The following is a 16,053-nucleotide window of genomic DNA, read 5'->3' on the forward strand; positions in this document are numbered from 1 at the left end:
CTACATTATCTCATTAATTCCTCCAAACAGCTCTGTGAGTGTGAGGAATGTAGAGTTTAAATGGCTGTATTGCTAGTAAATGTAGGAGCCAGGATTCAAACTCTGGCAGTTTGGAGCCCGAGCTCTTAACCACTACACGATTACTACTGTACGCTAGAGCAGAGTTTCTCAACCTTGGCACTGTTGATATTTTGGGCCAGGTATTACTTTGTTGTCAGGGGTTGTCCTGTGCATCGTAGGATATCTATCAGCATCCCTGGCCTCTACCAAATAGTTGCTAGTAGCCTCTCCCCTACCGTCCACACCAGTGACAATAATGACAATAAAAAAAAGTCTATCATTGCCAAATGTTCCCTGGGGAACAAAATCACCCTAGTTGAGAACTGCTGTCTTAGAAGGATATTTGGGAGGGGAGGAGGAGACGTGACTATGAAGTAGTTGAAAATATACAGTTGGAATTCAGGATAAGGATCAGAACTAAAGATGTGATTTGAAAGTTACTGTTAAGTATTAGTTATTTACTTTCCCAGAAAAAAAAGTATAGACTAAGAAAAAAAAAATAATAATATAAGGCTAAAGACAGAGCTGGAGAAATGGAACAGTTGAGTGAAAAGAGTGGATAGAGGTGCCAGAGATTGAGAGAGAGAGAAGGAACAGTCATAGAGTGGTAATTCAATGAAAGTAAACTCTTGAAACTCTTTAAATTATAAATATACTCCCACTGTAAATAATTGGGATCTATTAAAGGGAGTAATGAGATTTGGCTGTGAGCTTTATTAGTTTTACCATTTTGTTTTGTCATGTGTTGCATTTCCTTTAGTTAATATTTTATTTCATGTTGAAGGAAAAAATGAATTATCCTGTTTACTGAAGAAAATAATTTATTATTTCAGGTTGCCGAGGAGCCCAAGTAGAAGAAATATGGAGTTTAGAGCCTGAGAATTTTGAAAAATTAAAGTAAGTATAATTTTAGTTGTGTTAATATGTATATATATATACTTTAACAAACTTAAAGGATATTCAGATTTGTTTGTTTATTTTACTTGGATTACTCTAGGTTGAATACGTTATGTCCTTTAAGTCTCTTCAATCCTATGAGATAGATATTATTATTATTTTTTTATAACCAAGAACCTGAGGCTGATAGGTAACTTGCAAGGGAGTCAAACCTAAGGCTCTGTAATTCCATATCCACAAAGTACTGGTTGGTTGATTTTTTTTTTTTTTTTTTTTTTTTTACGAAATTCACTTATATATCAATAGTGTTAGAACATGGAACACATTTTAACATAAAAAGCAAGAACAATAGCTCAGTGTACTAAAGCATATTTGATAGATAATATATATTTATAGTAATCCAGAACTTGCCTACACACTATCACATTACCTCTTGGGAAAGTTATATTTAAAGTTCCAAATGTTGATGCCAGAAACAACTTTTCTCCTTCCCCCATCTTTCTGACCAGAATCACCTCTTTTAACTTCTCCTTACCACTGACTACCATGCCCTCAAACATTGACCCTGTATCTTCAAATGGAGGGCTAGAGGAATTTTCACTGGTGGGAGTCTTGGAGTCTGGAATGGGGTCAGGGAATCTTTTAAAAGGGAAAATAGGGACTTAGGAATATGCTAACTGTTGTTAATAGTAAGAAGGTGATAGGTAGTTTGCTTCTTCCTACCTTTCTCTTCCCTGTAAAAAGAGCAATCACTTTAGATGAAATGAGATCATTTGTGGCTAAGATCAGGGAAGGTTAATTAAAAATGAATCATTTGAACTGTCTTTAAAAAATGGGAGCCAGGCATGGTGGCATATGCCTGTAGTTGTAGCTACTCAGGAGGCTGAGGCGAGAAGATCGCTTGAGCCCAGGAGTTCAAGTCTAGCCCAGGCAACATAGTGAGACCCCATGTCTAAAATAAAATTGAATCAAATAAAGATAGGAAACCTTTTTTTTGTTGTTCTTTTTCTTTTTGAAACAGTCTCACTCTGTCATCTAGGTTGAAGTGCAGTGGTGCGATTTCGGCTCCCTGCAGTCTCTGCCTCCCGGGTACAAGTGATTTTTCTGCCTCAGCCTCCCAGGTAGCTGGGATTACAGGCACGCTTCACCATGCCTGGCTAATTTTTTTGTTTTGTTTTTGTTTTTTTAGTAGAGATGTGGTTTCACTATGTTGTCCAGGCTGGTCTCGAACTCCTGGCCTCAAGTAATCTACCTACCTCAGCCTCCCAAAGTGCTGGAATTACAGGCTTGAGACACCATGCCCAGCCCTGAGGATAGGAAAAGTTTTTTGTGGAGTGGGAGGCAGTTGTGATAGATAGACTAGAAGGAATTTCAAAGTAGTGATTTAATGTTTTGTGCTCAAAAACAGTTCCTTTAGGAAAGTGGATGATTTCATTATGTATGAGATGGTAGCATCAATTCATACTGCAATATGAGGATTTTTCATGAATCCAATAATATATGAAGGTTACTTCCTATATTTAATATAGATAATATATGCTATCAACCATTTATCTATAAACATGTTACATGAACTTTATATATTTTGGAGTTCAGCCAGCTTCTGGTTTTACTATATTCTTATTTTTTAAGTGAGGTAATATCAGGTAGAAATGAATAGTCTACAGATTTGAGAATAAACCTTTCACTACAATTTTATTTTAACTGATATAATTTTAAGTTGTATTAGCATCTTCTAAGGCAACAGTCTAGTAACTATGAATGGCAATAGTGATCTTTTAAAAATTTCCCATATTTACTTCATTTGTATTATATTTGTTAGATAACTGACTAAAATTTTATAGATTAACAATGTATTATGAAGAAGCAGGGTTTGATGTCATTAATTTGTATTTTATTTTGTAGGCCAGTTCATGGGTTAATTTTTCTTTTCAAGTGGCAGCCAGGAGAAGAACCAGCAGGCTCTGTGGTTCAGGACTCCCGACTTGACACGATATTTTTTGCTAAGCAGGTATGGTCCTTGGATACTCTGAAAAGTCTCAAGAGCAACCCTTTTTATAAACAAGACTCTAGTTTACTACCGTTTGCTACTAGTGTAGTAGTCCTCAAACTCATACACTCTTAAAAATTATTGACATCTCCAATTACTGTCTTAAAAATTATTGACATCTCAAAAGAGCTTTTGTTTCTGGGATTATCTATCAATGTTTGCCATATTAGACATTAAAACTGAAACATTTTAATAATATTTAGGCCAGGCATGGTGGCTTATAACTGTAATCCCAGCACTTTGGGGGCCGAGGCAGGAGGATCCCTTGAGCCCAGGAATTTGTTTTTTCTTTTTCTGAGATGGAGTCTTGCTCTGTCGCCCAGGCCAGAGTGCAATGGTGCGAGGCTCATTGCAACCTCCACCTCCCAGGTTCAAGCCGTTCTCCTGCCTCAGCCTCCCAAGAAGCTAGGATTACAGGCACATACCACCACACCAGGCTATTTTTGTATTTTTAGTAGAGATGGGGTTTCACCATGTTGGCCAGGCTGGTCTCAAACTCCTGACCTCTCAGGTGATACACCCGCCTTGGCCTCCCAAAGTGCTGGGATTACAGGCGTGAGTCACTGTGCCTGGCTGAGCCCAGGAATTTGACACCAGCCTGGGAAACCTGAAGAGACCCGTCTCTATAAAACAAAAGCAAAAAAATAAATTAGCTGGGCATGGTGGTGGCGTGCCTGTGGTCTCAGCTACTTGGGAGGCTGAGGTGGGAGCACTGCATGAACCCAGGATATGGAGGCTGAGTGAGATATGTTCATACCACTACACTCCAGCCTGGGCAACAGAGCTTGACCCTGTCTCAAAAAAATAAAAAGAAAAAAAGAATTATGAATAGATTTGAAAGTAACAACAATAAACTTGTTACATGTTAACATCGATAACATTTTTTAATGAAAAATAACTATAGTTACCAAAAAATTAGCTAGAAGATTGCATTGTTTTACATTTTTGCAAATCTTTTAAATGTCTGCCTTAATAGCACAGCTGGATCCTATCTGCTTCTTCATTCAGTCTGTTGCAATGTTTTCATTTTGTTTTGCTTTTGGTTGAAATCAATAAAAAAAGTTCTGTCTCACACATATGTGTAGTTGGAAAAAGAGAAATATTATCTTTTTCAGGTAAATATATTCTTTGACAGTATGTCAAAGCTTTAAAAGTATTGCTTTCTCAAAGGTTAGTTGTAATGTAAAATTTGTACTTTGTTACGGTAAAATCCTTTGGATTATGTTGCCCTTCAAATGGATCTTTTATTCCTGTATGATTTTGTAACATTGTACATTTACCGATTTATGAATGTCTTCTAAGTGTTGACACATTAGATATGATATTGTTGAGAAGTTCAATTACCCATAGCAAACCTTTTAAGCTCACAGTGGGAGATCTAAGTTTTACAAACTTCTAATTTTTTAATTTTCACTTGAAAATTCAAATTTTATCAACAACAACAAATATTATTAGGTGTTTGTTCACAAAGCCACAGACTGATTTAACTCATTTTTAAGAAAATATCTGCCAGATATCCTTGTCTGGAAAACCACATTTGTCTCTCGTTTGTTCTTTCAAGCAAAAATGATGTTCCAAGGGAAAAAGCTAACAATTTAGCTTACAAATCAATTGCTGAAGTACTTTCTTCAAGATAACTAGCATATCTTGGTATACAGCAGTAGTTCTTTATTTGTACTTCCTATTTCATTCCACAGAATATTAAAGACTTGTACTCCAAGGTCAAAATTTGATAAAAATAAGTTTTACTGCTTTATCAAAGACTTTTTTTTAGTAAAACTTGCTTTTGTTTTCTTTTTTTAAAACTCTTATGTATGTCAGTGAAATAGTTTAATGTCATTGCCTAGATTCATGCTAAAATACCACCAGTTTTACACACTGTTGCTTTTGTGCCAACAGTGCAGATGGAAAAGAAGAGGAAAAGGCAAAAACTGTCTTAGAATTACAATGGAAACCATTTTGAGCCCACAAACTCCTTGAAAAGGGTCTTAGGGATTCTTAGAGAGCCATAGATAATACTTTGATTGCATTTGTTTGAAAATTGCACTTATTTCTGAGACCCAAAAACTTGCTTAGAATAGTCTGATTAACCTTTAGAAAGGTGGAAAATAAAACTGCTTATTCTCATTACTGCCTTTGAGATAAAGCTTTTGCTACTAAGTAACTTGTTTTCTTTTTTCTTTTATTTTATTGCTGCTTTCCATTTTCCTCTGACTTTTTTGAATTGAGTATTCTTAGAGAAATTAGAACTTCTTGCTTTTACTTTAAGGAAAATAGGGTTTTTTATAGTGTAGTTAAAAATGTATCATTTTTTTTTTCTGATAGCAGAACTTAACATTACAGCAATATAAATATAGTGATGAACATGAATATCCTTGTAATCCCACACCCATCTCTACTAACCTTTTAACAGTTTGACTCATCCATTTAATCAACAAGTAATCATTGAGCACCTACTTTGCTAGGCATTGTTTTAGATACTACATATATAATGGTTAACAAGAGAGGCATCCTCAACAACTATAATAATAATAATGATAGTAATAATACAAACAGTAGGCAACATTTACCGCTCTTGTTGTGTGCCAGATATCGTAATTTAGGTATATTATTTAAAATTTGCAACAAGCCCATGAGGTTATTGTCTTCATTTCACAAATGAAGAAATTGAGGCCTAGAAAAATTATTTGCCTGAGATCACAGAGATAATATGTAGTACATCCAGAACTCCAAGTATAAAACCCAGGTTTGTGATTCCATATGTCATACTTCCTCCCACATTTTCTGTTCATATGCTAACATGTTTTCCTTATAATTTTGTTTGCTAAAATTGGATTATTATGCAAAATATTTTGGTTTTTTTCACTTAGTAATGAAAGTTTGACTTTGTTTCATTTCACAACACATAATAAATATTAGTTAACATTTATTGAAAGCTTACTAAGTACTTTTATATATTTAAAATGATTATATTTTAAATTTAAATGTACAAAAATTATAAATTTATATATAAATTTAATTATTTATATATTCTATAAATATATAAATTATTATATTTAAATATATTTAATATTTAAAATTATTAATCTGATCCCTTACAACAATTATCTGGTTTTGCAGGCTTCTCATCATTTTACAGATGTGGAAACCAAGTCCTAGAGAAGATAAGAAACTTGATCATGTTATGTAGCTAGTCAGTGGCAGAGCTAGGGTGCAAACCCAGGCACTGTGGCTCTGAAGTCTGTACTATTAACCTGATCACAACACTGCCTCTTTTAGTGTTCTTGGTATAAATATCCTGTAATTTAATTAATTAATCTTTTAGTAGTCAACATTTTGAGTTTCTAATTATTTCCCTAGTCTAAATAATCTGGTCGGGCATGGTGGCTCATGTTTGTAATCCTATCATTTTGGAAGGCTGAGGTGGGAGGATCACTTGAGCCCAGGAGTTTGAGACCAGCCTGGGCGATATAGGGCGACCCTGTCTCTAAAAAAAATAAAAAGTTAGCCAGACTTGGTAGCACACGCCTGTAGTCTTAGCTATTCTGGAGGCTGAGGTGGGAGGATTGCCTGAGCCCAGGAGGTTGAGGCTGCAGTAAGCTATGGTCATGCCACTGTACTCCAGCCTGGTCAGCAGAGCAAGACCTGTCTCAAAAACAAAACAAAAAATCCAAATAGTCCATTTGTATAATATTTTTCTGCTTATGTATCATTATACATATAGTAACTATAATTTTAAATCCACAGTTGTTTGTAAATTTTAAGATCTAGGTAGTAGAGAAAAGCTAGGGGACAGATGAGTTTAAAAGTCTGTCAGGTGATTTTTCTCCTTTTTAAAAATGTTTTTGTTTTTTCAATGTATATAAGCATATATGCCATTATAAAAATTTAAACATTATAAAGTGGATGCTGTAGAAAATAAAAGTGTCTTGTAATCTCTGCTTTAGACATAACCACTGAAAACAATTTATATTTTTACAGATTTTTTTCCCATGTATGTTTGTATATATTTGTGTTAGGTTATTCTTGCATTGCTATAAAGAAATACCTGAGACTGGGTAATTTATAAAGAAAAGGTTTAATTGACCTACAGTTCTGCAGGCTTTATAGGAAGCCTGGTGCTGGCATCTGCTCGGCTTCTTGGGAGGCCTCAGGAAGCTTTTACTCATGGTGGTAGGCAAAGTAGGAACAGACATCTCACATGGCTGAGCTGGAGCAAGAGAGAAAGAGAGAGTGGGGCACACACTTTTAAATGATCAGATTTTGAGCAACAGCTCACTTAACACCAAGGGGATGGCCTAAGCCATTCATAAGGGATCCATCCCCATGATCCAAACACCTCCCACCAGGCCCCACCTTCAGCATTGGGGATTACATTTCAACATGAGGTTTGGGCAGGGACAAATTTAGAGACTGTATCAGTAAATTAATTAATTGTGTTTCTTCCACACTAAACTGTAAACCTGGGAGTTAGGGATTTTGATTTTATATTCAGTCCTTGGTACGTGGTAGGTATCCAATAAATGCAGACCGAACTGTTCATCTCTAAGAATATTACTATTAAACAGTGCTAGAATTTACTAACACTAAGATACTAATGATGTCTGATTTATAGAGACCTAGCTATTTTTAAGGTATAAGAAAGTACTCTATAAAGAAAGAAAAAAATGATAGTAGAGTGTGAATTTATAATTTCTGGAGTCCCTTGATATTTTTTAGTTCTGTGTTACATTTGTATTATTCCAGTTGTGTTTATGAAAGTGTCAGATTAGTGATTCCCCATATCATTGTTTTGGTACTTTATTTTGCTAACAGTTCATATTAAACTGACAGGTCAATAATTCCCCATTAATATCTGTCAGTCTTTTTAGTATATACCTCCTATAAGCCTATGCTAGGAGAGTTATAATATATATTACATCAATATGTAATAGTTGATTTTAGGTTTCAAGGGCTTACAGTAATAATTTCCAATCCAGGATGTCTGGAGTATTTTCAGAAATTTGAAAAAATTTAATGAAATCATATTTATTTGATAAGGTTATACAGATTAACTAAATGGCATTTATAATGGGATTACCTCAATATAGAGAGGTAACACTGGCTATTTTGTGCTGATCATATACTCTAATTCAAGGGGGTTGCGTGTGTGTGTGTGTCTGTGTATCATTGGTTAATAAAATATTGAGGAAAGAAATGTATCCTAGTAATTGCAATTTGTATGTAAGGATCCAGAAATGAAATTTTGATAACTGTTCTCCCTCCGCAAAATATTGTAGTCTTGTTATTTCACTGATGAGACAGCTGAGGTGTGATTTACTTGCTTAAAATCATGCTGCAGTGGTACTCGATTTGTGTGACTCCATGTGTTCAGTCTTTCAGGAAAGAATGACTGAATACCTACAATGTGCCAGATACTGTGGTGCTTAGAGAATGAAAAAGTGCCATGATTCCTGCCCTCAAATATGCTTAGAGTTTCGTGGAAGCAATTGATATTAATCAATTAAATGTTAAATTACAATGATGATAAGTGCTGAATGGAGTGAAATGAGGACTATATTACGAAATTTAGGAACTGTCCACAAAACTACCCTCACTTTGTACACCAACTGTAGAGTTCGACCAAGACCACCTTCACCTCTGACAGCATTGCAGGTTTGTGGTGGGGGGATCCCCAGATCATCCTCAGGTTCTATAATTGGTTAGAAGACTCATAGACGTTACTGAAAGCTGCTATACTCATGATTATGGCTTATTACAACAGAGGAATATACATTAAAATTAGCCAAGGGAAGAGCCACATGGGGTAGAGTTCAGGAAAGTTCCATGTGCAGAGCTTCCAGTTGTCTTCTCCCAGTAGTGTCACAGACAGTGCTCACTATTCTGGCAATGCTGTGTGACAATATGCAGAGTATTGCCATCCAAGGAACCCCATCCGATTCTTGGTGTCCAAAGTTTTTAGTGGGCCTTGGTCACATAGACCTGGTTGGCCACCCATGTGGCTGACCTTAGTCTCCAGCCCCACAGGAGGTTGAGCTGATAATCTTGACCCAATACCCCCACCCTAAGTCACATTATTAGACTATCAGTGTGGCCCAAAGCTCTCAGGTAAACAAAGATACTCTTAGGCATTCAAGGACTTAGAACTCATCTCCCAGGAACCAAGGGCAAAGCCCAGACCTCTCTTTGGGCAAGGTTAATTTCTTTACTATAGTCATAAAAGTGGGACTTCACCTTGTCAGAGAGAAAGCCTCTCTGAGTAAGTGACAGTTCAGCTGAAATCTAAAGGTTAAGTAGGTATTAACTAGGGGAGAGAGGTTCAGGATCATTCCAGATTAATTACAGCTTTATAGCAAAAGTGAGTAAGACTAGTAAAAGGTACAGGAAGAAGACCAATGTAGCTGAACTGTGCAGAGCAAAGGGGAGATGTCCTGAGATATGAAGCAGAACAGGAAATATGTTAGCCAGGATATTAGGTACAGTTAGGCATAGGCATAAAAAAAACAATTTTTTTTTTTTTTTTTAATACTCAAGAGCTGTCAAGGCTCCAGGCTCTTTTGTTTTGCTCCTTTGTGTATGTTTTCTATTCCAAAGGTTATTTCATGGTCCAAGATGATTTCTGGGGCTTCATCCATTCTTTCTCAATTCCGTATTCAGACAGGAGGAAGGGGAAAACACACTCCTTTCCCTTTTATAGAATTTGCCTGTGTCACATGCATGCTTGTCTCTGGCCAAAACTCAGTCATTTGAGTTAGCAGTAGAGGACACTAAGAAAGTTGTCTTCATTCCAGGTGGTCATGAGCCTCGATAAAATTTATGTACTCTAGCCTACAGATGCAGACAGAGGTCAGATCTTACAGGGTATTTTAGGCTGTGATTGAGACTTTTGTCTTTATCTTTAGAGTAATAGAAAGTTACTGAAGTGTTCTAAGAAGAGTGTCATGAACAGATTTTCATTTAGAAGAGGCCATTTTGGCTCCAGTGTTGGGAATGCATTTGAGAAGTAGTGTAGGACAAGAGTAGATGTAAGTTAGGAGGCTTTTGCAGAAGTCCATGTGATAGTAAACAAAAAACTGGAAGTAAAGACAGATGTGAATAGAATTTAGAGATAAAGTATTACCACCTTTAATGTGTAATAGATTAGATGTGAGGACGGAGGAGGAAGACATTATGATGATGGCTGTTTTTCTTTTTTCCTAAAAAGTTGCTCTTAAGGTACCCAGAATGGGATTATAAGAATCCTTGGTTAATAACACATATATATGATTGGTTTACTCATGGTCTCCTTTTATTTATTTGATTATTTTAAGAAACAAAGTAAGTGCCTAAGAACCTACCGCTGAAATAAACTTTATCTATGTTACTTCCTTCTGTCCCACCCATCGTTCAATGTACTTCTCGTCTTCCCTCTCTCCATCCAGTGTAACCCTTAAGTTGAATTCTGTTTATCATTTTCTTTTTATGTATTTTTTGTAATCCTGAAAAAGGTGTTTGTAAATAAAATTTTAACTTGATAAAAAGTATCGTGCTCTATATACATTTTGGGAGTGTTTTGTTTTTTCTTTTTTTGGAGACAGGATCTCCCTCTGTCACCCAGGCTGGAGTGCAATGGCATGATCACAGCTCATTGTAGCCTCAACCTCCTGCCTCAGCCTCCTGAGTAGCTGGGACTACAGATGCACACCACCATGCCCTGCTAATTTTTTATATTTTTGGTAGAGACAGAATCTCATTATGTTACTCAGGCTGGTCTCTAACTCCTAGACTCAAATGATTCTCCCATCTTTGCCCTCACAAAGTGCTGGGATTACAGATGTGAACCATTAAGCCTGGCCTACTTTTTACACTTAATATTATATTGTTAAGATTCATCCATAAGTTTATTATGATAGTTCATTTATTTTGCATGCTATATGATACCAGCTGCACTAACATGCTACAGTTTACTTAATCTTCTGTAGTTTGTTCTTTGGGTTTTCAATTTGAGTTACTGTGAATTGTGTTGCTGTAAACATTTTTTGTACATGTGCAAGTTTCTCCTGGTGTATACCTAGAAGAAGAATGAGTATTTCATCTAATATGTAAATGTGCAACTTTTGAAGGAAATATCCAAACGTTTTCTGAAGTAGCTGTTCAAATTTGCATTTCCACTAACAATGTGTAGGAGTTGTTACAAAGCCACATATTATAACACGTGGCATTGCTAGGCTTTTAAATTTTTGTCAGCGAATTGGTTCCAAAATGCTACTTCATTTTTGTCTTGGCTTATGTCTCCCTGATCACTAATCATGTTGAAATGCCCTTCATGTGCTTAGTGGCCATATGTATTTCCTCTGTGAAATTCTTGTTTATGTTATTTTTCAATGGGGTTAATTATGCTTTTTTGAAAAAAAATTTATTGATACATAGTAGATGTACATATTTTGGGGATACATGTGATAATTTAATACCTTCACATAATTTATAAAGATCAAATTAGTATAATTGGGATATCAGTCACCTTAAATATTTGTCTTTATGCTAGAAACATTCAAATTATCCTCTTATAGCTATTTTGAAATATATGATAGATTATTGTAAACAATAGGCACCCTACTGATTTGTCAAACACTAGGTCTTCTTTCTTCTGTTAAACTGTATATTTGTACCCATTAATCAAACTCCCTTCATCCTCTTCACCACCCCACCCTTCCCAGCCTCTGGCAACCATCAGTCTACTTTCTATCCTGAAGATTTGCTGTTTTAGCTTTCACATGTGAGTGAGAACATGAGATATTTGTCTTTCTGTGCTTGGCTTATTTCATTTAACATAATGACCTCCATTTCCATATTGCTCCAAATAACAGGATTTCATTCTTTTTTATGGCTGAATAATCTCACATTGTACGTATATACTACATTTTCTTTATCCATTCATCCATTGATGGACACTTAAGTTGATTATATATTTTGGCTATTATTAATAGTGCCATAATAAAAACAAGGAGTGCAGATATCTCTTTGATATATTTATTTCCCTTCTTTCGGATCTGTATACCCAGTAGTGGATTGCTGGATTATACAATAGTTCATTTTTTAGTTTTGCATAACCTCCATACAGTTTTCCATAGTAGCTATACTAATTTACATTTCTACCAATAGTGTTTATGAGGGTTCCCCTTTCTCCACATCCTCACCACTTATCTGTCATTCCCTTTTTGTTAAAAGCCATTTTAACTTGGGTGAGATGATAACATTGCGGTTTTGATTTGCATTGCTCTGATGATTAATGATGTTGAGTATTTTTTTATATACCTGTTGGCCATTTGTATGTCTTTTGAGAAATGTCTATTCAGATCTTCTGTCCATTTTTAAATCTGATTTTTTTCATCTTCTCCTGTTGAGTTGCTTGAGCTTCTTATATATCCTGGTTGTTAATCCTTTATAAGATGGGTAGTTTGCAAATATTTTCTCCCATTCTGTGGGTTGTCGCTTTACTTTGTTGATTGGTTCCTTTGTTATGCAGAAGCTTCTTAGTTTGATGTAATCCTATTCATTTATTTTTGCTTTTGTTGTCTGTGCTTTTTGAGGTCTTACTAAAAAATTTTTGCCCCGACCAGTGTTCTGGAGATTTTCCCCAATGTTTTCTTATAGTAGCTTCATAATTTCAAGTCTTATATTTAAGTCTTTAATCCATTTTGATTTGATTTTTGTGTACGGTGGGACACTGGGATCTAGTTTCTTTTTTCTGCAATGGTTATCCAGTTTTCCCAGAACCATTTATTGGAGGAACTACCCTTTCTCTATTGTATATTCTTGGCACCTTTGTTGAAAATGATTTATCTGTAAATGCATGGAGTTATATCTGGATTCTCTATTCTGTTCCATTGGTCTATGTGTCTGTATTTATGCTAGAATCCTGTTGATTTGGTTATTATAGCTTTGTAGTCTATTTTGAAGTCAGATAATGTGATTCTTCCAGTTTTGTTCTTTTTGCTCAGGATTGCTTTGGCCATCTCGGGTCTTTTGTGTTCCGTATAAATTTTGGGATTGCTTTTTCTGTTTCTATGAAGAATGCCGTTGGTATTTTGATAGGGAGTGCATTGAATCTGTCCATTGCTTTCAGTAGAATTGTCATTTTAACAATATTAATTCTTCCAGTTCATGAGCATGGAATATCCAGTTTTTGGTGAACTCTTCATCAGTGCTTTATACTTGTCCTTGTATAGATCTTGCACTTCTTTGGTTAAATTGATTCTTAGGTATTTTAGATTATTATTATTTTTTTTTTTTTTTGAGACATAGTCTCACTAGGTCACCCAGGCTGGAATGTAGTGGCACGATCTTGGCTCATCTCCGCCTTGCCTCCCAGGTTCAAGCTATTCTTGTGCCTCAGCCTCCCGAGTAGCTGGGATTACAGGCATGTGCCACCATGCCAGGCTAATTTTTGTATTTTTAGTAGAGATAGGATTTTGCCATGTTGGCCAGGTTGGTCTCAAACTTGAGGCCAGGTTGGCCTCAAGTGATCTGCCTGCCTTGGGCTCCCAAAGTACTGGGATTACAGGCTTGAGCCACTGCACCTGGCCTACTTTATATTCTTTGTAGCTCTTTTAAATAGGATTTTTTTCTTAATTTCTTTTTCAGATTCACTGTTGGCATATATAATAGCAGCCGATTTTTGTATGCTGATTTTATATTCTTCAACTTTTTTGTTTTTGAGACAGGGTCTTGCTCTGTCTGGAGTGAAGTAGCACAATCATAGCTCACTATAACCTTGTGCTCCTGGGCTCAAGCAATCCTCCTGCCTCAGCCTCCCGAGTAGCTAAGACTACAAGTGTGCACTAGCACAGGTGGCTAATTTTTAGAATTTTCTGTAGAGACAGGGTCTCATTATGTTGCCCAGCTGGTCTTAAACTCCTGGGCTCAAGCATTCCTCCTGCCTCAGCCTCCCAAAGTGCTGAGATTACAGGTGTGAGCTACTGTGCTTGGTTATATCCTGCAACTTTACTGAACTCGTTTATCAGTTCCAAGAGTTTTTTGGTGGTCTTTAGGTTTTTCTAAGATTATGTCAGCTATGAATAGTGCTAATTTTATTTCTTCCTTTCCAGTTTGGATGCCCTTTATTTCCTTCTCTTGCCTGGTTGCTCTAGGCAGGACTTGCAATATTACGTTGAATAAAATGGTAAAAATGATCATCCTTGTCTTGTTCCTGATCTTAGAGGAAAGACTGTGTTTTTTTTTTTTTTTTTTTGAGATGAAGTCTCACTCTGTCGCCCAGGCTGGAGTGCAGTGGCGCGATCTCGGCTCACTGCAAGCTCCGCCTCCCCGGTTCACGCCATTCTCCTTCCTCAGCCTCCCGAGTAGCTGGGACTACAGGCATCCGCCACCATGCCCAGCTAATTTTTTGTATTTTTAGTGGAGACAGGGTTTCACCGTGTTAGCCAGGATGGTCTTGATCTCCTGACCTCGTAATCTGCCCGCCTCGGCCTCCCAAAGTGCTGCGATTACAGGCGTGAGCCACGGTGCCCGGCCTAAGACTTTAACTTTTTTTTAATTCAGTATGATATTAGCTGTGAGTCTGTTTTATATGGCTGTTATTGTGTTGAGGTATGTACCTTCCATATCCAGTGTATTGAGGGTTTTTGTCATAAAGGCATGTTAAATTTTATCGAATGCTTTTTCAGCATCTGTTGAAATAATTAGGTAGTTTTTTTCTTGGTATCACATTTATTGATTAGCACATATTGAACCATCTTGCATCCCTGGATGACTCTTACTTAATCAAGGTAAATGACCTTTTTTTTTTTTTTTTTTTTTAATACTTTAAGTTCTAGGGTACATGTGCACAACGTGCAGGTTTGGTTTGTTACATATGTATACATGTGCCATGTTGGTGTGCTGCACCCATTAGGTAAATAATCTTTTTAATGTGGTATTATTTAATTTGGTTTGTTACTTTTGAATTTGGTTTGTTACTATTTGGTTGAAGATTTTTGCATCTATTATCATCAGTGATACTGGTCTGTAGTTTTTTTGTTGTGTCCTTGCCTGGTTTTGGTATCAGAATAATGCTGATTTTGTAGAATGGGTTGGAAAGCATTCCTTCTTCTTCAATTTTTTTGAAGAGTTTGAGTAAAATTAGCATTCATTCTTCTTTAAATGTTGAGTAGAATTTAGTAATGAAGTTGTCACATCCTGGGCTTTGCTTTACTTTTAATTATGGCTCTGATCTCATTACTTGTTATTAGATTGTTTAGATTTTTTTATTCCTTCCTGGTTCAGTCTTGGTAGGTTGTATGTATCTAGGAATTTGTCCATTTCTAGGTTTTCCAATTTTTTTGTATATAGCTGTTCATAATAGTTTCTAATGATTCTTTGTATTACTGTGATTTCAGATGTTATGTGTCCTTTTTTGTTTCTGATTTTATTTATTTGGATCGTCTTTCTTTTTTCTTAGCCTGGGTAAAGGTTTGTCAATTTTGTTTACCTTTCCTGAAGATTTTTCATTTCCTTGATCTTAATATTGTTTTTTTAAGTCTCAATTTCATTGATTTCTGCTCTGATCTTTATTATTTCTTTCCTTCTAATAATTTTGGGTTTGGTTTGTTCCTGCTTTTCTAGTTCCTTGGGGTATATAATTAGGCGGTTTATTTGGAGTCTTTCTACTTTTTTGATATTTTCGCTATGAATTTCCCTCTTAGTATGCTTTTGCCATATCTCATAGATTTTGGTATGCTGTATTTCCATTTTTATTTGTTTCAATGCATTTTAAATTTTTTTCTTATTTTCTTTATTGGCCTATTCATCATGTAGTAGCATGTTGTTTAATCTCTATGTGTTTGTGTAGTTTCCAAGGTTTCTATTATTGATTTCTAGTTTTATTCCATTGTGGTCTGAAAAGAAACTTGGTATTTTACTATAAATCATATTATTCAGTGATTTATTGAGAACTTGTTTTGTGGACTAACATGGTCTATCCTCGGTGTATGCTGGATATCCATATGCTGATGAAAATAGTGAAAATAATGTGTATTTTGCAGCAGTTGGGTGAAATGTTCTGTAAATGT

The 16,053-nt window shown here is 35.8% G+C and overlaps 1 protein-coding gene across 7 annotated transcripts in view; it reads left to right on the top strand.

The window, feature by feature from the left end:
* The window catches only part of UCHL5 (ubiquitin C-terminal hydrolase L5), a 48,040-nt gene that overhangs the window by 7,360 nt on the left and 24,627 nt on the right, over nucleotides 1–16,053 (top strand). For all 7 annotated transcript variants that reach the window (XM_034942831.3, XM_024928298.4, XM_034942835.3 and 4 more), the window contains exons 3-4: nucleotides 894–957; nucleotides 2,863–2,968. In XM_034942831.3, the coding sequence (XP_034798722.2) occupies nucleotides 894–957; nucleotides 2,863–2,968 (170 nt within the window). The remainder of the gene's footprint in view (nucleotides 1–893; nucleotides 958–2,862; nucleotides 2,969–16,053) is intronic.

Source organism: Pan paniscus, chromosome 1, assembly GCF_029289425.2.
Source record: "Pan paniscus chromosome 1, NHGRI_mPanPan1-v2.0_pri, whole genome shotgun sequence".
Classification (NCBI taxonomy): domain Eukaryota; kingdom Metazoa; phylum Chordata; class Mammalia; order Primates; family Hominidae; genus Pan; species Pan paniscus.